This window comes from Mus caroli, chromosome 1 (genome assembly GCF_900094665.2).
Source record: "Mus caroli chromosome 1, CAROLI_EIJ_v1.1, whole genome shotgun sequence".
In the NCBI taxonomy this organism is placed as follows: domain Eukaryota; kingdom Metazoa; phylum Chordata; class Mammalia; order Rodentia; family Muridae; genus Mus; species Mus caroli.
Window position 1 is genome coordinate 9,594,397 of NC_034570.1, and position 23,809 is coordinate 9,618,205.

At 41.3% G+C, this 23,809-nt stretch overlaps 2 protein-coding genes across 3 annotated transcripts in view; one reads left to right on the forward strand and one right to left on the reverse strand.

Moving 5' to 3' along the window:
- Nucleotides 1-8,494, reverse strand: part of Lactb2 (lactamase beta 2) — a 35,031-nt gene extending 26,537 nt beyond the window's left edge. The window contains exon 1 of the mRNA XM_021159551.2: nucleotides 8,293-8,494. Within this exon, the coding sequence (XP_021015210.1) occupies nucleotides 8,293-8,414 (122 nt within the window). The 5' untranslated portion in view covers nucleotides 8,415-8,494. The remainder of the gene's footprint in view (nucleotides 1-8,292) is intronic.
- Nucleotides 8,495-15,606: 7,112 nt separating this feature from the next.
- Xkr9 (XK related 9) overlaps nucleotides 15,607-23,809 on the forward strand; it is a 39,696-nt gene continuing 31,493 nt past the window's right edge. The window contains exons 1-2 of one of the 2 annotated variants that reach the window (XM_021168640.2): nucleotides 15,607-15,757; nucleotides 19,014-19,667. In XM_021168640.2, coding sequence (XP_021024299.1) covers nucleotides 19,396-19,667 — 272 coding nt within the window. In that variant the 5' untranslated portion in view covers nucleotides 15,607-15,757; nucleotides 19,014-19,395. Of the gene's footprint in view, nucleotides 15,758-15,785; nucleotides 16,024-19,013; nucleotides 19,668-23,809 lie in introns of those variants that run through there. The other variant, XM_021168649.2, reaches the window with a different exon arrangement.

Genomic DNA, 23,809 nt, shown 5'->3' on the forward strand with positions numbered 1-23,809 from the left:
TGGAAGTGTAAGCTGAATAAACCCTTTCCTCCCCAACTTGCTTCTTGGTCATGATGTTTGTGCAGGAATAGAAACCCTGACTAAGACACACACACCCATGGTTAATCTACAACTACAACAAATAGATACATTCCTACACAAAGAAACTTCAGCCTAGCCATGGATACACTTAGTAGCTGAATTCTACCAAACTTTTCGAGTACAGCTAACATCAGCTGTACTCGAAAACTGAACTCCAAACTGAAAGGAAGAAGCAAACTCATGCAGAAAACCACGGTTCCTCTGGCATCAAAATCAGACACTAAACACAGTTTCTGATGTGGGAACCTAGATTTAAGTAAAAATATAAATGAATAGAGAAATATTTAATTGGGCATGAAAGCAGATGGACAACTATCTAGGGGTGATAGAGGAATGAGGGGTGAGCCAGATAGATTAATGGGGGAACGGCACACCTTTCACACACCAACGCACCAGACCCAGATGCCCCCAGGTGACTACAGAGTGGGAAGGAACTACGTGGGGAGAGATAGAGATCATCAGGAAGGCCAGAGGCGGGATAGATCCAATGGGGGAGAAATCACCCCACGGTGCAGTAAGAGCCAAGGCAATGCAGACACTGCAGTACTGGGCAGCCGACCTAACAGTAAACTATTACACTGTGCCCTTCGCTGGGAAGGACTGGAGGGAGCATGGAAAAAACACACAAGCCCGTCTGTTTCTGAGACACACCTATGGCTGCCATTTTTCAGTTTTGTATTGCTAGCCTGTGACTGTGTTCTTTTGTTATCTTTCTTCAGCAGCGAAAGGACTGACTTTTCTCTATGTTTTTCTGGAATGAAGGAATGAGGATACCGTTCTCCTCAAGGCCAGCTCACAAACTGTTTGCTTGTTGTTTGCTTGCTTGTTGTTTTTTCGAAGCTAGGTTTCTCTGTGTAGACCAGGCTGACCTTAAACTCAGAGATCACCTGCCTCAGCCTCCTGATTGCTGGGATTAAAGGCGTGCGCCACCAGTACCCAACCTCGGACTTCTTAACTCTTGGTACTTCATAGCAATGCCTCACTTATTTAGGCTGAGGAAGACTAGCCTTAGCTAGCATGACCCATTCATTATTCATCTATAACTGTCTCTAGATTAACTCCTACAGGTCATGCCTTTCATTCTTTTGGGAATATAAACAACTGCCTGCTTCCCAATGATGGGTGGAAGGGTAGCTGTGGGGGACCAAAACAAAGAAACAACATAACGTTAGCTCAGGACATTTGAATTGAGTACATGGGGAGCTGGTGGGAGCTTCAGAGGGTACCATGCTTGGTTTTCAACCATGAGGCCCTGAATCAGGATGCCCAGCACCCAAGACAAAGGCAGGCATATGGTGATTTGACCTATAACTCCATGCTAGAAGGAGGAAATAGGGGTAAGGGGAGGAGGGTAGGGGTGGATGTAGGAGTGGATCGGGAGTCCATAGATGTCAGATAGGAGGATCTCAGATCCTAGGGTTCACTGGCCAGCTAGGGGACAGACGGATGATGGGGCCTACCTGGCTAGATAGCAGAGCCAAAAAGTAGGTTCCAGGTGAGAGGCCATGCCTTAACAAAGTAAGGTGAAGAGCAATAGAAAAACACACCTGCCACACTTACATATGTGCACACCCCCAGGAGCATAGACAACATCATACACACCCTGAAAAATTGTACACTCACTGAATGACGATATATTACATTCGATGGGTTTGTCTCTAATATCTATAGCCAATACAAAAACACATCTTGTATTGCTACAGTTAGAAAGTTGGGAGCAAGAAGTTCCATGTGTTCTTATATAGCTGAGTGACTTTTAGGAACAATGGTATATGTATTTTAAAAGCCAAAAGGATTTCGAAAGTTTTCATAAGGGCTGGGGAGATGGCTCAGTGGGTAAGAGCACTGACTGCTCTTCTGAAGGTCCTGAGTTCAAATCCCAGCAACCACCCGTAATATGATCTGATGCCTTTTCTGGTGTGTCTGAAGACAGTAACAGTGTACTTATTTGTAATAATAAATAAATCTTTGGGCCAGAGTAAGCAGGGACTGAGCAAGCAGGGCTGATACACACACACACACACACACACACACACACACACACATGTGTATGTGTGTGTGTGTGTGTGTGTATATATATATATATATATATATATATGTGTGTGTGTGTGTGTGTGTGTATTTGTGTATCAAAATATGTGCTTCCTAATTTGTGTGAGCTTAATTTGTATAATTTTAAAAATAAAATTAAAAAAAATCTTGGGTGTGCAAAGTGTTTCAGCTGGTAAAAGCCCTTGCAACTGAGCCTGAGAGCCTGAGTTCAATCCTTGTCCTCACACGATAGAAGGGAAACTGACTCCTTTACGTTATCCTCTGACCCCCACACGCATGTGGTGGTACACACTCACACCATTACATACAGGAATGTGATAATCAATTAAATATATTGGGGAGGAGGAGAGTGACATTGTGATGAATCTTTACTGAGGAGACAGCTGGATAGACTTCAGAAATATACTGTAAACTCCTCTGCAAGTGGGCACACTGGCTGGAGGGAGCGGATGGTCCTACCAAGTGAATCCTTAGGGCCTGCAATGGCTTAAAGGACTTTTAGAAGGCATAAGTAATAGGACCTGCAGGAAAGGGAAAAGGTCAATCATTCGGAGCCTTCTAGGTGGAGCACTGGGTATGCCATTAGACAGGAGACAGAGAGGTTGGAGACCTTACTGTCGAAAGGGCAAGCCCTTCACTGCCTCCCACCCAAATAAAAAAAAGCCAAGAGAGGTTAGAGACCTTACAGTCGAAAGGGCAAGCCCTTCACTGCCTCCCACCCAAATAAAAAAAAAAGCCAACTGGCCTTGTACTAAGAGCCAGCCAGTCTTACCCCTTCTCCCTGTTTCCCTGCCTGTCATCCAAAATTGCAGAAAAATATCAACTCAGTGTTATTCTAAATTTGTTTAGTCAAACTTAGCCAAGGTTCCAACGCCCTACTTAAAATACAAACAGGTAGTTACCTATTCAACACTAATTAACATTATAAAGTCAGAGCCTATTCTGTTAGTGGTTTACTAAGATAATAAAGGCAGTTTTAGCCAGATACAGTAGCTTGACTTGGGCTGCAGTGAATTTGACATTCCGCATTATTTACATAACATACAGGAATACATCAATTTCCTTTCAGCACTATACAAACATGAGCCCCTGGAGGGCAGGAAGCTTGCTTGTTTGGCTAGAGGAGCTCATCGATGTATTTCTACATTTGGAAAGCTTGGCCCACTGTACATTTAGTCACACTAAAGTTAAAACACACAGAACTAGATCATGAAACACCCCCTAGGCCATGATTCTAATTTTTTTTTTCTGTCTCTGTGTGTTTTAAAATGTTATTCCAAATTCTTAGTGTTCTTTAACTAGCTTGGACTACTTTTGGTCTCTGAAGGCCTTAAGGTCTTTAAAAAGGAACCTTTCCATGCCTTGTATCATGGTCCCTTATCAACATATTTAAACCACTGCTTTGTCCTCCTCCTAAGAAGTAGCTTTGAAACATCTGACAATCTAACATTGAATTTAAAATGTTATAGTCCAGACTATATCATAGTGATCAAAAGTTATAACAAAATCAACAGAGCTAATAAACAGGTTTACACTCTAGTTAACACAGAACACAGACATTTTGGAGTGCCTGTGTTGTCTCTCTACAGATCAAAGTCTGAGTAAAAAGCCTCTGGGAGTTGAGAAAGTGGCTCCCAGGCCTTTGCAGTTTTTTGTTTGTTTGTTTTCGGTAGCCTAACCAGCTCTAGCAAAGGAAGGGCTCTTGGATAGAGGCTAACAGGACTTCTCCAAGGCCTGGCACAAACACAGCCTGCTCAGAATGGAGCAGTAACCAGAGGTTATAAATTGGAGGAAAAAAAAGGAAGAGTTTGAACAACTATTAAGGAGGAAAATATAACACAGCATTTCAGAACTAAACTCATACTTATTATAACTTACTCTTCATATCAACTCCAGGGAGTTTATTGCAATATTTTGTAGAGAACCATGGCTTGAGACAGGCTAAGTGATTTATCCCAGGTCTTTCAGGCTTATACAAGGTCCAACGATGGCTGGTATGAGAGTTACTCACTGGGACTCTGGGGGACAGCACTACTTTAGCTAGCACTGAAATCATTCCTCCTGGCATAATGCTTCAGTTCTAGATAGGAAAACTAGTTCTGGTCATTCGCTGTGTAATGTCCAAGCACAGTTACTGTGAGGTCCAGTCATCTCTGAGTGTGTGGATCATTCCACTACCTACAGTCATCGACGGCAGCCCTACCTCAGGAGGTCTCTTTGCAAATACAAGCTGTATTCATAAAGAGCTCAAGAGAACACTGTAGATGGAGCTGCAGAACTCAGTGCCTGGAACAATTCAGACACATGATCTGTTATATGAATAGAGAAATACTCAACTGAGTTAGTAGAAGCAATTGTTTTATAGGAATTTTATATTAATGAAATATTATATCAATATTCAGAGAGCTATTAACTGCCCTTTGTCCATTTTGCTGTCACTCACCCCAAATCATCCGCACTGTTGACCACCTTACACTATGAGCCTAGTGTTAATGTATTACAAGGAAGCAGAAGCTATAATCAACACTGTAATGCGCTTTCCTCAGGATTAATTTTTGTTTTTAATACTTTTATTGAGATTTCACTGTGTCTGCATAATATTCCTATGAAAAAGATCTTATGTAATTCATTGTATAGATAAAAGACCATGTTAGTGAGATAATTATCTCACTCCAAGTCTCACAAGCGAGGAAACAGCCAAGATTCTAAAGCAGGCAAAGGTGGTTGACTGGAGTGTCCAACCCTAGCTGATACATCTACAATACAACCCCAACATGTAGGGTTGGAGAATACTGAGGAAGGTGGCTGGGGAGACTTGTAAAAGCAAGAGAATCAGGATGTCTGCTCCAAGACAGTGTTTTCCACATACAACACTCATTAAATTTCAACCATATGATTTCTGGCTAAACAAGACCTGAAAAATGACAATAGCAGCTGACATGCTAACGTGGATGGAAGAAGTCTCACAAGGCTGCAGCCCTAGAGAAAGAGCTACAGGCAGTCAATGGTGCTGGGAAGAATCAGTGAATCCTCCAGGGAGCCCCCCACCCCACCCCCATAGTAAGTGGTCAGTCCTAAACAGATGCATAGGAGCAATAAAGAAAGCACTCGGCAGGTTGTGTTTATATAATTATATAGGTAACAATGACACGTACATAAAAGAGTCCACGATCGGAGAGAAGTTGGAGGAAGGACAGGGAGGAGCAAATCCTGCAAATGCAGTACTCAAAATACAAAGTTCTCAAAGTAATATCCACACCGAAAATTCTATGGCCTTTTTTTCTGCTATAGTATACAAAATTTGTCCTCAAAGTCATTTTGACAGGGAAGGTTAGAATTTCAGCTATCAGTGGTTCTTGAACAGAGAAAGACTGTTATATACTCTGGAAAAGACTTATTGAGTAAGGGCATTTTAATTGTTAGGGTAGGTCTACCAGGGATTTAGTGAACTGTGATGTCTACAAATTGACCAAAACAAAGGACAAAGAACAGCTAAAGCTGTCAGTACTCCAAGAATCAAACAAAAGCAAAAATTAAGAGAAAAAGTGTAAGCAAATATTCAGTAAGGATTCACTATGCCACTTCTGCTGTCCAAGACTTGGGGCTGGGAATACGAAAATAAACCTTGGCTCATCTTCCATTACAGTGGGATAACCAAGTAGGGAGAGATTTCATACATTACAGACCTTAAACTTAAAAACAAAAATCAGAGCTGAGACGAAAGGACGGACCATCTAGAGACTGCCATATCCGGGGATCCATCCCATAATCAGCCTCCAAACGCTGACACCATTGCATACACTAGCAAGATTTTGCTGAAAGGACCCTGATATAGCTGTCTCTTGTGAGACTATGCCGGGGCCTAGCAAACACAGAAGTGGATGCTCACAGTCAGCTATTGGATGGANCACAGGGCCCCCAATGGAGGAGCTAGAGAAAGTAACCAAGGAGCTAAAGGGATCTGCAACCCTATAGGTGGAACAACATTATGAACTAACCAGTACCCCCCGGAGCTCGTGTCTCTAGCTGCATATGTATCAGAAGATGGCCTAGTCGGCTATCACTGGAAAGAGAGGCCCATTGGTCGTGCAAACTTTATATGCTTCAGTATAGGGGAACGCCAGGGCCAAGAAGTGGGAGTGGGTGGGTAGGGGAGTGGGTTGGGGAGGGTATGGGGGACTTTTGGGATAGCACTGAAAATGTAAATGAAGAAAATACCTGATTTAAAAAAAAAGAAAATAATGATTAAAAAAACCCCAAAACCAAAAAAAGCTACAGTTGAGATAAACACCACAAAACCTACAGTGCATTATAATATTGTCTAAGAGGTCAGGGCTAACTTCCACAAGGAACTGACATTTTACGTGAGCTCTAAAGAGTGAGTGAAGTGGAAAAATCAGAAGAGAACTTAAATCAAAGTTTGGAGGGAGAAATATGCCTCATCTGGGACACTAGGAAGGCTGGCATGGCTGGACCAGAGGGTGAACAAGATGGCTACCTTTGGGAGAATGGACTGAGGGACAAAAGCAGAGGCAGGTAACCCAGATAGGAGGCTAGTGCAGACATCTATGCAAGAACTGAATGGGTTAATAGAAGTCAAAACCACATTGCCAAGATGGCTTGGATGTGTGCCAGGAGGAGAGAAATGTTAAGGAGTGTTTAAGCGTTTTGTTTGCTCAAATACAGTGATAGTTCTGTTTATAAGATCAACTCAGGAAGGCCTGTGCTTCACTTTAGTAGGGTTCAGTCTGAAGAGCACAGGTAATGGAGGAGAGTTAAGAAAACAAACACACACACACACTCGCACACATACATACGCATGCATGACACACATCTGTAACTGAATAGCATGAAGTTAGGATTGCATTTAGAGAAGTACAAAACTCTGATAAAGATGGAGAATGAGAGACCAGCAGCTAGAGAGGATGTTGTGTCAGCAAGGAGGGATTGGCCAATGAGCCCAAAGTTAGCAGAAAGAGAAGTGTAGAAATGAGTTCAATGATATAGTGCCACCTATATATCATCTTAGACCTTTTTGTGATGTGGAGCAGTGGACACAAGTCTTGAACATCTGATTTGGACCCAGTTAATATTTGTTTCTAATCACCCTTTAGTTTGAGTAGCATCATCTGCACATTAATTATTTTACCATTACTTACTACTTAAATAGCCTATAAAACTATTACTTAAGTACAATATATGATTCCATTGAACATTCGTGCTTAGTAACTGTTCATCTTAGTAACTTTTTCATCCAGTTTTCATAGAAACCAGCCATCTATTTTAACCCTCGAAGAAAAGCAGGCTGTGTTGAATTTCCTGGAACCATACAGCAAACTCCAGCAGGGCATTCTCCAGGGTTATTCAGACTATTTGCAATTTCCGGCTTAGGTGCTGACTTCAGAATGGGTTTACGAAGAGATTGTCCTGGGCTGAGGAAGTGCAGCTCAGACCATATGCTAGAGGTTAGGCACTCTGCTGCTAAAAGTGTGCCGGAAGCCTAAAGGTCCAGTACTTTCCCCTGGCCTGATTCACTCTGGGCTTAACCTTTTATGTCTACTTGGAATACTCCCATTTCCTCAGAGTCCGATGCCTGTAAATATCCTTTACTCTAGAAGGGTTAATATAATAGAGACTTTAAACGCAAACAAGATATGCTTGTCATACACGATTAGTAGTAAAAAGCAAGAGTTAGTTTCTCCTACCCACAGGCTGGGTTGCTCTGGCGGGTTTAGACTCGGGTTGAACTGGAAGCAAATTCTGCCCTCTACTGTAAGAGACTGGATTTAGTATAGTCAATTGCTTACTGTAAACTTTTGAGGGCCTGGGTGTAAGGGCCTAGTTATATGACCCAACCAAGCCTGAAAGTGGCTATGTAGCCTAGGATGGCCTCGTACTGGGGGCGACCTCCTGCCTCTGCATTCCAAACACTGGATTTCAAGTGTGCACTACCACACAGGCTAGGGTAAACTCACTCGGTCACCACCTGCGGGCAGCGAGACAGCAAGTAAACTGTGAGTCACTCGTGGGAAGCCTGTGCTTTTCTTACACCCTCTGTCCTCCGCAGAGCTCGGGGACGCGCTGGGGGCTAGCCTGGCCTCTCGCTGCCTCCCCGCCACGCGACTGCGTGAGCTGCGGGGGTTCGGGGGTGGCGTTTACCTGCTGCCGGTCCCCACCAGGTACGTGTTGGTGCCTTGCAGGGTCATGGGACCCGGGTTGCAGCCCAACACGCGCACCACCCGACTGGACAGCTGCTCGATGCGCTGCAGAGCGGCAGCCATCTCTATCTACCTCGGTGACCGCCGGCGCCCGAGTCACTCCGCATGCTGCGACCTCAGGCTCGGAGGGCAGGGCGGCGGTCTCGTGACGTCATGCCCGGCGCGGATCACGTGAGACTTCGCTCAGTGGCCCGGAGCGGATTGGCGGCCACTATCTTACGACTTGCCGGCCCGCCGGTCAGCCAAGTGACCCGGGTTGGGGGAGGGATGAGTTCGCGGTGACTGTGGCGTGAGGTGGCCTGACCGGCCCGCACTGGCCTCAGCCAGCTCCGTCGCTGAGCCTCTTGTGTCTCTCGGCCTTGTTTCCAAGTAGCTTTGCATATCCATAAAGAAGAATGGCGTTACTTCATTGAAGCTAACCTCCAGAAGTGGGGGAGGGAAGGTCATAAGCTAGGCAGGTATGGGGAGTAATTACTGAGTCACCAATTTAGGAAGAAATGGCAGGCTGGCGATTTGAAGAATAGCTTACCTTTTACAATAAATGATGCAATCAATGCCTACTTGAACCTGTGTGCGTCTAACCAAGGGCCACCTCCGAACATTACTTTTTAATCCTCAACAACAGAAAAAAAAAAAAAGTAAAGAAAAGAAAGAAAGGAAAAAGTGACTGTGCATATCTGCAGAGGCCAGAAGACAATTTGACAATTTCAGGTGACTCAGGAACTGTGCATACCCTTCACCAGTGTTGACTCGCCACCCAGGCCAGACTGGCCAGCGGTTGACAGCCCCAGAGATTCCCATGTCTCCATCTCCCCAGTACAGGCATTATAAAAATGAGACACCATGCCCCACATTTTTACATAGGTTCTGGGGGATCAGCCTCTGCTTGTCATGTTTATAAGGCAATCACTTTAATAACTGATCTATCGCCCCCAAACCCCATTAATTATCTACTCTTAAAATCCCATGTAGTTCTTAACTCTTAACAGGCACAATTTCCCCCCATTTTATAAATGTAAAGTGGAGTTTGGTAGAGCCATGCTCTGCTTCCATTTGTTTTACATGAGCACATGGTGCTATCTGTGCAGACTGGAGGGACTTGTTTATCTCCTCTCTATCCTACCCTTGCCAAGGGAAATAGGTTGATTTAGTGTCCAAGGTGAAAGTGATGTAATTGCTCTGTCTTTTCCAATTTTCTCTGTCTTTCCCAATCAGCAAGTATTAACCATTGCTTCCTACTTTAAAATTTTGAGTTATAAGATACTTATAAGAAAATGCACAGATCCTAAGATATCCATCAAATTATGATGAATATATACCACAAAAGATATGTAGAGTGTATTCACCACCTTAGCCTACTCCTTTTAGGAATGTGGCTCCTCCAGCAAATGCTGAGGCACACAACCAAGACTGAATTCGCTATGTAGAAGAAAAATCTGGGTGGACAGTCTGGGAGGACCCAGTAAGGCTGTCTTTCTCTGTGAAGTATGCAATTGCATGCTTACTTGAGTGGAGTCTAGTGCATGGATATATGTCGGTCTGCATCCACTGGGCATGGCCTCTAGGAGAGTTTGACTGTGCCTATAGCTGGTGGGATGGGTACAGTGCTGTAGGGAAGCACCAAGACACAGCTTCAGGGGTGGGAAACCACAGTCTGAGATGTGGGAAAGCTGGAACTGGTTCTGGGGTCCCTGGGCCTGTGATGAGGCCAGTGCTGTGGGTTTCTCAGACTCTTGGACATACATCCAGGCACAGCTGGGAATCAATCACAGAAGAGCCAAGAACAGATTTGGAGGCCCACAGAGTTGGGAACAGTGTCTAATGCAGGGGTGGGGGTGGGGGAGGAGAAAGGGGAGCTCTGGCTTGTTCCATGGGTGATTGTCCTCAGATTGGCAGAGGCAGGCTTCATAATGGTGGTTGTTGGAAGTGCAGAGAGGCTTTTTGCAGGAGAATTAAGTTGTGTCTCTGTAGTTGAATGCCTTTTTCATGGCTTACTATGGTAGATCTTGATAAAAGAAACAGTTCATGGTTCTAAATAGTTTATTGTCATGGAAGAAAATGAATGCACAAAACCATATCCTACTACTCAGAGTGGAACTGAGATTAAATACCTTTTCCAGGGAGGAATGTTTGGGAAGGAAAGCTTATTGGTGAAGCCTTCTGGGCCTCTAGGTACCTCATTAGCATGGAGAACTCTGCTTTGGGCCTATGTGACCATAGGACAAGTTTCTTTTAAGTGAGAAGCATGGTGGGTGTTCCAGGCCAGGGGTCTGGCAGGGGCAGGAAGTTGCTTAAGTCTCAGGTGTGTCCACTGAGTCTCTGGGTCTCAACCTGCATAGGTCTCAAACTTCCTGGCATGGTTTTATGTCCCACAGATATTAAGGTCATAAAAATTTGAAAGATTTAGAACAAAAATTGAGGTCTCTAAGAGCAATATGTAAAGAATAAGCAAACCAACACGCTGGCACAGTTATGGACCCACTGCTGTGTAGAGTAAAAACTATGCTTCCAGTCACTTGGTGGGACTATTAGTGGAGGATTAGGAGGTGTGGCCTTGCTGGGGGAGGCATGTCACTGGGCTTGAGCCTTGAGGTTCCAGAAGACTTGTGCCATTTTGAGTTAGTTTCTTTCTGCTTGTTGTGAGTTCCCATTCTGCCTCTTCCTTGTGTGTTGACTTGTGAGTTCTCAGCTGCTGCCGCAGCCACTTGCCACTATGCTTTTGGTCCACCATCATGGGCTCTAACCCTCTGGAATTGTAACTCAAATAAACATTTTATAAGTTGCTTTGGTCATGGTGTTTTATCATAGCAATAGAAATGTAACTTATGTAAAGGTTGATACTGAAAGTAAGCTCTTGCTCTGACAAACCTGGCTATGTTGCTTTTCAGAGGACTGTGGAATGCTATGGGACTCTGGGATAGAAAACTGGTTGAATACTGTAAGCAGAGCTTAGTGGGCAACTTGGTAGGAGTTTAGAAGACAGTGATGAGGGTTAAACATGGAGCTCTAGCTTAAAATGGGAAGGGAGCAATATTAGAGACTGGGCTATCAATTCTTGTGATTTTTGGCAAAGAATCTGGCTGATTTCTGCCCCCTTCCTAAGAATGAAACTAAATTGAATAGTGGACTAATTTCCTTGATGAGAGAGATTTCAAGAGATCCAAATATTGGCTCTCCCACTTGGTTATTTGTAATCACTCCAATGTCTTAGGGTTTTACTGCTGTGAACAGACACAATGATTAAGGCAAGTCTTATAAGGACAACATTTAATTGGGGCTGGCTTACAGGTTCAGGGGTTCAGTCCATTATTATCAATGCAGGAACATGGCAGCAAACAGGCAGGCATGGGACAGGAGGAGTTGAGAGTTCTACATTTTCATCTGAAGGCTGCTAGCAGAGTACTGACTTCCAGGCATCTAGGATGAGGGCCTTAAAGATCACACCCAGTGGCACACCTACTCCAACAAGGCCATACCTACTCCAACAGGACCATACCCTCTAATATTGCCACTCCTTGGGCCGAGCATATGCAAACCATCACAGTAGGTCTATGATGCAAAAAGAAAGTGAGGCAAAAAGACACACAAAATATACAGTTTGAAGAGAAAATGAGCACTTCAATTCAACGTTGGACCCAAGGTTTGTGCTAAAAGAGATAAGATTAAGGAGAGGCCTGATCCCTATTAGAAGAAAGGGAGGGTCCCCTCAGGGCAAGAAGACCCAGCTAAGACTCATTTGTTAAAGGAAAAGGCCTAAGGAATTTTCTTCTCCTAAAAACTAACAACAGACCAAAGTTGCTGCAAACTTGATTCCAGGGAACCAAGGGTTCTCCCCAGTTTGGCAGCCAACCTTGACAGTGTCAGCCAAGTGATGTTGCCGTTAGAGTCTTGAAGAATATACTAGTAAAGGGGTCATGGAATTTTCCTTCATGTTTTCAGAGAGATGCTGAGGCCAAGCTAGTAACATGGAGGGTCTGAAAGGCAGTTGAGTGGAGCCTTGGATATCCTTAATTCATCCTCATAATGGTGAAGATGCCTGAGTCACAAGACATCTGCCAAAGCAGCTGGAGCCAGGGAGTGGAACCAGCCTAAGAGAGAAAAGTATATTGCTAATAACAAAGCTGCAGTAACGTGATCTAAACCCCTTGACATTAGACATACTGCTACAGGGTGCGAAGTGTTCCCTTCTAAGGTTTGGTCTTCCTTTGATCGAGTACTTCCTCACTGTGCCCCAGCCCCTCCCTTTTCATATAATAATGTGTATTTTAATCTGTATGTAATTTGCTTTTTGACCTTACAGAGTCTCAGAAGAGATGTTAGACTTTGGATTTTGACTTTTAAGCAGTATTTGAGACTATGAAAGACTATGGGGATTTTTCATGTTGGCCTAAATACATTTTGCATTAAGATATGATAGGAGCCTATGAGGTTCAGGAAGTAGAATGTGGTGATTTGAATGAAAACTGCCTTCATAGACTTGTATGTTTGAATACCTGGCCCCTGGTTGGTGGAACTGTTTGTGAAGGATTAGAAGGTGTGGCCTTATTGGTGTAGATGTGTCACTGGGGTTGGACTTTGAAGGTCAAAGGACTCATATCTTTCTCAGTTTCTCTGTCTCCTATTTGTGGACTGAGATGTGAACTCTTAGCTGCTGCTCCCGCCACCTGCCGCCATGCCTTCACTCTGCCATCATAGACTCTAACCTTCTGAAACTGTAAGCCCAATTAAGTACCTTCTTTTTATTAAGACGCCATGATGTCTTAATGCAGCGATATAATAATAATTATATTGTAACTAATAAAAACATGAAAATATGTCTGTGGTGTGTGGACTTAGATACCTTCGGTTGAAATACCTGACAGTTGCATGCCTGAGACATATGGTAGTTTTATTTTCAGTTTTTGAGGAGCTTCTATACTGATTTCCATTGTGGCTGGACAACTTCATATATCCACTAGGGACAAGTAAGAGACCCCCTTTCCTCACATCTTCCCCAGAATTTGTTGTTATTTGTTTTCTTGGTGTGGCCAGTTCTGACTGGACTGAAGTGAAATCTTACAACATTTTAATTTGTATTTCCATGATGGATGACTAAAGCTGTTAAACATGTTTGAAATGTTTATTAGCAAGTTGCATTTTTTCTCTTGAGAAGATTCTGTTAAATTCATTAGCACATTAGATGATTGCATGATTTGGTGTGTGTATGTGTGTGTGATGTATAGTTGGTAGATTTTCTTCTTCCCTACTCAGTATTTTTTAATTTGGTGATTATTTTCTTTGCTGTGCAGAAGACCCTTAATGTCATGGAACCTAATTTGTGAATTCTTGGATTTATTTCTCGTGTAGTTCAGTTCCGAAAATCCTTACCTCTGCTTAAATCTTGAAGTGTATTATATATGATTTCCTCTAGCAGTTTAAAGGTTTCAAGTCTTATATTAAGATCTTTAATCTACTTTTAATTAGCTTTAGTGCAGAGTGAAAAATATGGGTCTAGCTTTTGAATGAAAAGAAATGATAAGGAAAGGAAAGGACATGGCTGCTTCTAGGTATGGTAGAGGAGAAAGTTTATCATAGATATGTGAGCGCATAGCCACAGGCAGATCAGACTGACTGGGCCATGTGGGGAGAAGGTGGGGGGAGGGGGGAGGGGGAGGGGAAGGGAAGAGAGGAGAACCAGCTGAGCACTCAGAAGGCCAAAAGTACAAAAGAGGGCAGGTAACCAAAATGGCTGGGATGTGTGTGTGTGTGTGTGTGTGTGTGTGTGTGTGTAAGAGCCTCTGGGGGAAGGGCAGCCCAGTCCTTGATCTGGAATGTTCAGGGAAGAATGCAAGATATGCTAGCCATACCCTGTAATTGATTGGGACTAAGGGGGACTAGGTCAAATAGGCACCTCAGCTGTTTGTCTCAGAGTTCCAGAGTTGATGAATTAATAGTTTCATCCATCTACTTGTGGAAAACCAATTTTCTCAGCACCATTTTTTCCCCCAAGACAGAGTTTCTCTGTGTAGTTCTGACTGTCCTGCGCCTCACTCTGTGGACCAGGCTGGCCTTGAATTCAGAGATCTGTCTGCCTTAGCCTCCTGAGTGCTGGGATTAGAGGTGTTATACCACCAATGCCTGGCTCAGCATCATTGTTAGAGAGACTGTCTTTTCTCCAAGTTATGTTATAACATGCTTGCTCCAGCTAGGCTCTCCTATTAGCAGTGGCCAGTCTATTCAGCCCTCATGGCTACCTAACGCTTTTCCCATAAATGCTGGGAAATGATCGCTATACACTGACCACCCCCATGGCAGGCTCTGCCGACCGCCAACGACTGCCACATGGCATCATCTCTCTTGCCCATCTGAATTGTTGTAGATGGAAAACACCAGATAATCTTAATATTTAAAATCAGTCAAATGACGCAACCTGCTGGACCCAGTCAGAATCTACTGCTTAAACTCATCAGCTATTCCGTATTAGAATACATCTGTGGTGGAGGCCAGCACCGGATCTAACATCCCCCAGGCCTACAAGGTGTCTGTGCTTCTCCCTCCAAAGCCTGGCCCAAAAACTTTCTCTATCTCGTCTCCTCCTCTTCCTCCTGGGACCGCCTCTATGTCTTCACTCAGCGATTGACTTCTGCCATCTTTACTGACATATCACTTCTTCCCCCTACAAAGTTATGCTTTTACTGTGGGTTTATTTCGAAGTTTCTACTCAATCATTGGTCTGAGTGCCTATTTTTGTGCTCACACCACACTGTTATGCCTCTGATATAATTTGAGATCAGATTTTGTGATACCTTTAGTAGTATTCTTTTTGCTTTAACTATATGCTGCCCTTTGGGCTTCTATGTGAATTTTAGGACTTTAACCTAATTCTGTGAAGAGACCATTGGGCCTTGGATGGGAGTACAGATTTTTGGTTAATATAGCCATTTTCAAATTTAGATGTTCCTATCTGTGAGCATGAACACTCTGTCCATCTTCCACTGTCTTCATGTCTTTATTGTAGAGTTCATTCAGTTTTAGTTCCTTGGTCAGGTTTGCTTCCAGGTATTTTATTTTATTTTATTCTATTTTATTTTATTTTATTTTATTTTATTTTATTTTATAGCTGTTATGAATAGGACATACTTCCTCAAGTTATATTTCCTTAACTATTAAATGGTAACTATGTTAAAGGCTGGTTATAAAGAAGGACGCATGCTTTGTCTTCTCAGTGAGGGTTGTAAGAGGTGCACTGTCATCGAGTTATACAGACTCCTATCAACAGATAGAGTGGCACACGTGACTAACAGGTGACTTCGGTTTCACTTTAGTACCTGATCCTAAAGAGTTAGACAGTGAAGAAATAAAACTCATAAGCTGAAGATTTCCAAGAAGAGACATTGAGTTAAAGAAGGCTTTTATATTTGTCACAAGTAAGTCTAGTTTTACATGAATTGTTTGTTTGATTAAGTGAAACTTTCCCAGTTTTAATTCTTTTAAATATCTGCTTTATTGAAGAACGATCGTGTACTAGGGCAAAGATTATATATTTTGGCTGGCAGCCAGCTAGCCATACAGCTGGGCTGTTCTCTCAATGAAATACATTGAACTGTCTTAATAAGTCCGTGAGTAGAAGCCACATTTTGTAAGCGGTGTTATTTTCACTCGGGTGGTATTGGAACAGTGATCAACTGTGGAGGTAAAAATGTGTAATACAAGTTATAAAACTGTAATTATTCAGAGAGTTGTGTGGTATCTGTATGCTGGCTACATTGTTTATTGTGTAGACTTACTTCCTGTTGGAATTATGTCTGTCTAACCAAATCAAGAATATGGACATTGTTATGTTAATCTATTAAGTCAAATGTTCTGGTTATAATATAGTTTCTGTTTCTTAGAAATGGCTCTACCTCGTGAAATATTAATGAAAAACTGCTGGGGTTTTACTTAATCAAGTCAGGCAAAGCAAGTTTTCTTTATGGATGGATTAATAAGTATATACACAGACTCCTTGGGTATAATAGCTTATAAGCTTGAGTAAGTTACTTACATTAAAAGTTCTGTGTGAAATTTCAGCTCAACTATTGTATTTTGATTTGATTATTTTGAAATCACCTGATTATAGTTTTGCTAGAAGAGTCTGGGAAATGAATTAAAGATTTTTACTCATGTTTCATAGGCAGAGAAAAATACCGTCCAGGATTATTCTGTAGACTCTTAAACAAAATGCTTAGAAGTGGAAAAAGTACATAGAACAGTAGGCAGTAGTTTGCATGTGTGTGTTTTTTGCAATTCTTCCCTCCCGGGCTTTTAGAGACTGAGTGTTCTTTATAGAGAACAGCGTGCCAGCTCCTGTGGTTCACAGGTAGAACACCACAGACTCATCAGATTACAGTTCATTTTATAACAGCTTTAGAGACCGAAGTCCAGGGTCAAGGTGCTGGCGAGGGTGCTTTCTGGAGATGTTCTCTCTCCTCCAATTGCAGATGGCGGTTTCTTGGCTACATTCTCTATCCTAATATCTCAAACGAAGTTACTGTTCTTTAAGATTGCATCATTTGACTATAAATAAGTGCCACAGTTCTTGAACCAGGCCTCTCATCTAGATAGCTTTCTGTTTTTTTTTTTTTTTTGATTATACAAGAGTACATATCTCTCTGCCTATTTATAAACATAAACCTAGGTTGGAATCCTGTGTGCAATTTCTAGGTAAAATGGATATTATGAATTTATATAGCTATTATTCTGTCGTTAAGTGTATTTTGATACCTTTAAATAGTCTTATATGTATTATATTATGTATCACATATTATAAATTTATTATATTTATTATTTTATATTTATTATAAAGAAATGAGGGGATTATATTTAAAAAGAGGAAGAATGAAAATATATGATGCCCTGTCTTCCAGTCTACTTATTTCAGATATGTACATGTGGGAATAAAAATGACCTCGTGAGATTAGAAATAAATAGTTGTCTCTAATTTACAAAAAACATTAGTGCTGTTCTTATGCATGCATATCATATATGCCAATCTAATTCACTCCTTTTTCTGCCTCGCCTTTCCAATTGTCCTTTTCTTGAGTATCATTTTAAAGTCTGGATTCTGCACATGAGCGAAAACATGCAATGTTTGTCTTTCTGAGGCTGCTTTAATTTAACATGATAATCTGCAACTTCACTCATTTTCTTGCAAGTAGTAAATAGTGAATAGTTATTGCACACCTTCTTTTCCCATTCACTCATTGGTAAACATCTAGACTGCTACCTAGACGAGGAACTTCCATACTGTAGTGACTACAGAAATGTATATTCACAGTCACAGTACATAAAGGGTTCTTTCATGCCACAGCCTGATGATTTAATGTTCAGATTGAGTGAGATGGACTCTCAGCATAGTTAGTTAGTTATTTCAGATCTATTCTTTATTTTAAATCGTGTGTGTGTGTGTGTGTGTGTGTGTGTGTGATGTTTGCACAAATCAGAATGTATGCCATGAAATAAGAATATGACATCCCTGGAACTGAAGTTGATAAGCAGTTGCCAGTTGCCTGATATTAGTGTCGGGAACTGGTGGGTACTGGGAATCAAACTCAGATCTTTTTTTTTTTTATGGTTTTTCGAGACAGGGTTTCTCTGTGCAGCCCTGGCCGTCCTGGAACTCACTCTGTAGACCAGGCTGGCCTCGAACTCAGAAATCCGCCTGCCTCTGCCTCCCGAGTGCTGGGATTAAAGGTGTGCACCACCACGCCTGGCTCAAACTCAAATCTGCCAGAGCAGCAATACTTGTTCTTTCTGGCTGAATTCTCTCTCTAGCCAGTCAATATAGTTTTACTGAATGTTTCTTAGTGTTTCCATAAATAAACATATTTAAATTGTTTATTGACTAGTTTTATTTGTTATTTTTGAGAGCTACCTGTTCAATTCACTTGTCCATTAGTTAGAATATTTGTTGTTTCAGTGTTTAGAGGTGTGTGTGTGTGTGTGTATGTGTGTGTTTGTGTGTGTGTGTATAATCTAGGTAACAATTGAATGACTATTTGTCAATTCTTGATATTATTTCCTGAGTTGTCGGAATCCTTTCTACAGAGTTCTTGCCTGTGCCTGTATTTTCAGTTTTTCTTCCTAAGTTCTATTTATTTTAAAGTTTCAAGCCTTACATTAAGGTCTTTGATTAATTCTGAACTGATTGTTGTAGGTGAGAGATAGGAATCTAATTTCATTCTTCTGTGTGTGGATATCCAGAGCCCCTGCGCCATGGCTCAAACAGGCCGTCTTTTCCCTCGTGCATGCTTTGGCACTTGTGAAGGATCCAACCGCTGTGTCTGAGTGGGCTTAGTTCTGGTCCTCTAATCTGACCCATTGGTATACATGTATGCGTTTGCTATTATGGCTCTGTAGTGTGATTTGGAATCAAGTAACATTCAGGTTGTTTGCATGTATATTTTTTGGCCAATAGAAATGGTCCTGTCATAAATATCCCATGAGAAGACAGAGTTTTAAATTTAAATGGTAAGTACTTGAGTTTGAGATGACATTATCAACAATGATTATATTTTTGAGACTTTTCCAAATATAAGAAGTATATTTAGTGCAGATATTATATTTAGAAACACAGGACCTTGATAACACCGTGGGCCAGGCTTTATAGTTAAGAGTTAACGACATGGTTTTTCTCTGTTTTAGACATTGTTATCTGTAATGAAGATCACAGCAGAGGAGAAGATACAGCAAGGCCTTCTTGTACCACTTGATCTGGAGTAGAGATTTTTTTTTTTTAAAGGAAGTTAAAGTTATTCACTTTTGTTTTAGTGTTCCAATTTCATAATATTTATTTATTTATTTTTGGTACTAGGTACTGAATATAGGACTGAATATAGGAATGTATGAATGTTAGATAAACACTCTATCACTGAACTATATCACCATATTCTTTTTACTAGTTAGACTCAGAGTATAAATTACAATTCAATGCTAACCCAAAAGATACACTAGTATTCATTGTGGCATTTTCCCCTATTTTTGTATCTGAAAAGGAGTAACTAGGCAATAGCCACAGTCCTTCATAATGAAATATACCAAGTGTAATTTTATGATGTCCGTTTTGGGCATTATAATCTATGTAACTGATTTAGTTGCGGACATTGTCCTATCTGTTAGGTACTTCCATGATGGACAATATGTTCTTGGTGTTTTAACCTTGAGCTTTGTGCTTTGTGGAACACTCATAGTCCATTGTTTTAGCTACTCATGGTTGAAGGCTGACTTAGAGAAAGCAGGACAAGAAAATGAACATTATTTTCTTCTACTTCATTGCTTGCAAGGAGGAGTTTTCACAAGGTGAGTACAAATCCCCAGCACCGCCATTTTATCCAAGCAGAAGGTCTGTTTTTAAATTTAGACAGTCAAGTGTGAAGGGTTCCTTATTTGGAAGAAGTGCACATAATAATTGTTTCTCAAGCATTTAGTTTTAATGTAAATCATTACTGAAGTCAAAGACCTTTTCTAGATTCTTTAACAGAGCCTTCTCTTTTCATCACTACACCCTATACCCCATTCCTCTCTGTAGTGGTTTGAATGACAGGGTTAAATATCTCTGATGTGGGATGAAGCATTCTTTGGGTATATGCCCAAGAGTGATATAGGTAGACTTATGCCCAGCTTCCTGAGGAACCACCACACCACTGGTTTCCATAATGGCATACATGTTTGTACTCCCTCTGGTAATGGAGAAGGAGATCTCTTTTCCCACATCCTTGGCAGCATGTGCAGTCATTTGTTTTGCTGATATCAGCCATTCTGACTGGTGAAAAGTGAAATTTCCATGTACATTTCCTTGACAGCTAAGAAGGCTCACCATGTCATTAAGTGCTTCTCAGCCACTTGTGTTTCATCTTTGAGAGCTGGTTACTTCTCCCCCTTATTTTTATCTTTGGTTATTTGTTTTCTTGAGGGTTGGTTTTTAGTTTTTTATACAATTTATTTTTTAACCTTCTATCAGGTGTGCATAATTTGTAAAAACCTTTTCCTTTTGTGTAGCCTCCCACTTTGCCTGAAAGGTGGTGTCCACTATTTGCCATGCAGAGTTTTAGCATCCTGAGGTCCCATTTATTAGTTGTTGATCTTAGTGCTTTGTGTTGTGTCCTGTTCAGAAAGACCTTCCCTGTGCAAATGAGTTCAAGACTGTGTCCCTCGTTCTTTCCTATGAGATTCAGAGTACCATGGTCTTCGGTTTGGGTTCTTGGTCCATTTGGAGTTGAATTTTGTGCAGGGTGACAAACATGGAAATCTTTGCATTCTTTCACATACAGCCATCCAGTCTGACAAGCACCATCTGTTTAAGATGCTGCTTTTCCTTCAGTGTGCTTTTTGGCTTCTTTGTCAAAAATCATAGGTCTGTGGATTTGTATTTGGGTCTTCAATTTGATTCCATTGATCAACATGTCTGTCTTTATCCCAATACCATGTTGTTTTTTAATTACTTGTAGCTCTGTACTACAATTTGAAATCTTGGATAGTGATACCTGCAGACATTATTTTATTATTCAGGATTGTCCTAGCTGTCTTTATGTGTGTGTGTGTTTCCATATAAAGCTAAAAATGGTTTAATTTCTGCGAAGAGTTGGACTATTTGATGGGGATTATGGTGAAACTGTAGAATGCATTTGGTAGAATGGTCATTTTCACAATATTAATCCTACCAATCCATGAACATGGGAGACCTTTCTATATTATGATGTCTTCTTCAATTTCTTTCTTCAATGTCCTAAAGTTTCTATTATACAAGTCTTTTGCTTGTTTTCTTAATGTTATTTCAAGGTATATATATATATATATATATATATATATATATATATATATATATATATATTGAGGCTATTGTAAAATGTACTGCTCCTCAGATTTCTTTCTCTGTTTTTTGGTCATTTGTATATAGTAAGGCTACTGAGTTTCGTGTATTAACTCTATATCCAGCTACTTTGCTGAAAGTGTTTATCAGCTGTAAAAAATTTCCTGATAGAATTTTTAGTTTTTTGTTGTTGTTGTTTTATCATGAAGGTTTTTTCCCCCCCAAAGGCCCTTTCTGCATCTAGTGAAATAATCATATTATTTACCTTTCAGGCTGTTTCTGTAATCGATTATGTTAATTGATTTAGGAATGCTGACTCTCCCTGTGTCTCTTGGAAGACAATCTTTCTGATGTTTTCAATTTGAAGGAAGTTCCATGAGGTGCTGAAAAGAAGATAGTTGTGTCTGGGTGAAATGTTCTGTAATATCTATTAGGGCTATTTGATTTATGATGTCCGCTATCTCCAGCATTTTTCTGTTTAGTGATGTCTGGATGACCTTCCTGTTGGTGAGAATGGGGTACTGCTGTTTTCCACTATCAGCAGGTGAAGGTCCATATGTGATTAAAGCTGTAGTAGTTTCTTTTATCAACTTTGGTGCCCCATGTTTGATGTGTACATGTTTATTACCACATTATCCTCTAGGGGAATTTTTCTGTTTATGAGTATGTAGTGTCCTTTCCTATCTCTTATGATTAGTTTTGTTTGAAGTCAGTTTTGTCTATTAAAATGGCTATGCCTACCCTGAGGTGATGTCTATCCTTGATGTTAAGGTGTATATATTGTCTGTAGCAGAAGGATAAATCCCGTTTTTAAATCCAATCTATTTATCTGTGTTTTTTGTTTGAGGAATTATCAGTGTTTATTGGTTCCTGCCATTCTGATGTTATGGCATGTGTTTCTTTCTCCCTGCTTTTATTTCTGTCCTGGCATTTGTCAATTCTGTTGTTATCCTCACCAGGCTAAAGTTTTCCTTTTAGTGCCTTCCATAGAGCTGGATTGGTAGATAGATACTGCTTAAATATGGTTTTATTGTGGAATGTTTTTATTTCTCTGTCAATTGTGATTGCTAGTTTTTGTGGGTATAATAGTCTTGATTGATAGACGTCTCTCAGAATTTGTAGAAAATCTTTACAGGCCCTTCCTCCTCTGCCACTGGGTGATGGGCTTTAGGGAAGCATCAATACTCCACTCATTGGGTGGAAAATCACAGTCTAGGATATGGGAGGCTGAAGCTGAGGTTCCCAAGCTCCTAGGAGTTCAGCTGACACTGGAAACTGCATGGATTTGGGAACAAAGGGTCTGGAGTCCATGGAACTCTGTCCCGAACTCCTGGACATCTAGATGCCACTGAGTCTCAGAGAGTTGGGAATGGAGTGGGCCAGTAGGCTAAGGATGAGCCCCAGGCCAGGCAGGGAACTCCAGTTTAACCCATTGATGAAAGTCCTTAGCTTAGCAGTGGTTGTCTTGGAGTGCAGAAGGGTCTTCTGCAGGAGACTTAGGCTGTGGTTCTGTAGGTGAAGACCTTCTCCATGCTCCCCAGGGTAGTTCTTGATAAAAGAGACAGTCCATGTTTATCCATACCATTTATTGACTCCTCATCGTGGAAAATGGGTGCATACCACCTTCTCAGAGTAGACTTTTACAGGAAGGAATGTCAGGGAAGGGAAGCTTATTGGCTAAACCCTCAGGGCCTCTAGATAATATTATTAAAATAGAGAACTCTGATCTGGGCTAAGTGACCAGTGTGGGTAGTGGGTAGTGGGGTCATATGTTCTGGGCTAGAAATCTGGTAGGGAACAGGGAGATGCCTACCATTTCAAGTGGGTGCCTGGGTTTCTGGGGAGAGTTCTCTGAACCCACTTAACCGTACCAAGTTTCCTGGTACAGTCCACTGTTCCACAGCCCTTCGGGCTTTTAGAGTTTCTATTGAGAAGCCAGGTGTTATTCTAGTTGTTCTGCCTTTATATATTACTTGTTCTTTCCCCTTAGAGATTTTAATCTCCTTTTCGGTGCTGTTGTTCTGTATAGTTAGTGTTTTAATTATTACATGTCATGGGAAATTTCTTTTCTGGTCCTGTCTATTTGGTGCTCTGTGTACATCTTGTACCTTAATAAGCATTTTCTTGTTTTGTTTGGGGAAATGTTCTTCTATGATTTTGTTAGAATTTTTTCCTTTGATGGGATTCTTTTCCTTACTTTGTGCCTCACCACTCCCTTTATTCGTAGATTTTGTCTTTTTATAGTGTTCCAGATTTCCTGGAGTTTTTGAGCCTGCATATATATTTTTTTTTAGATTACTATTCAGATTTCATTGATTGAGCCCTCAGTATCCTTTAACTTGTCTTCAACACTCAAGACTCTTTTCTATGTCTTGTACTTTGTTGGTGTCTTATCTAGTGTTCTATTTTTGTGAAGAGACACCAAGATCATGACAACTGTTATAAACAAAAGCATTTCACTGGGGTTTGCTTACAATTTCAGAGGTTTAGTCTATTATCTTCATGGTGGGGAACATGGCAGCACACAGGCTGATCTGGTAGCTGAGGGTTCTACATGCTTAAAGGTAGCAGGAAAGAGAGCGAAAGCGAGAGCGAGAGTGAGCCAGCGAGCGAGTGAGAGAGGTGAGAGAGA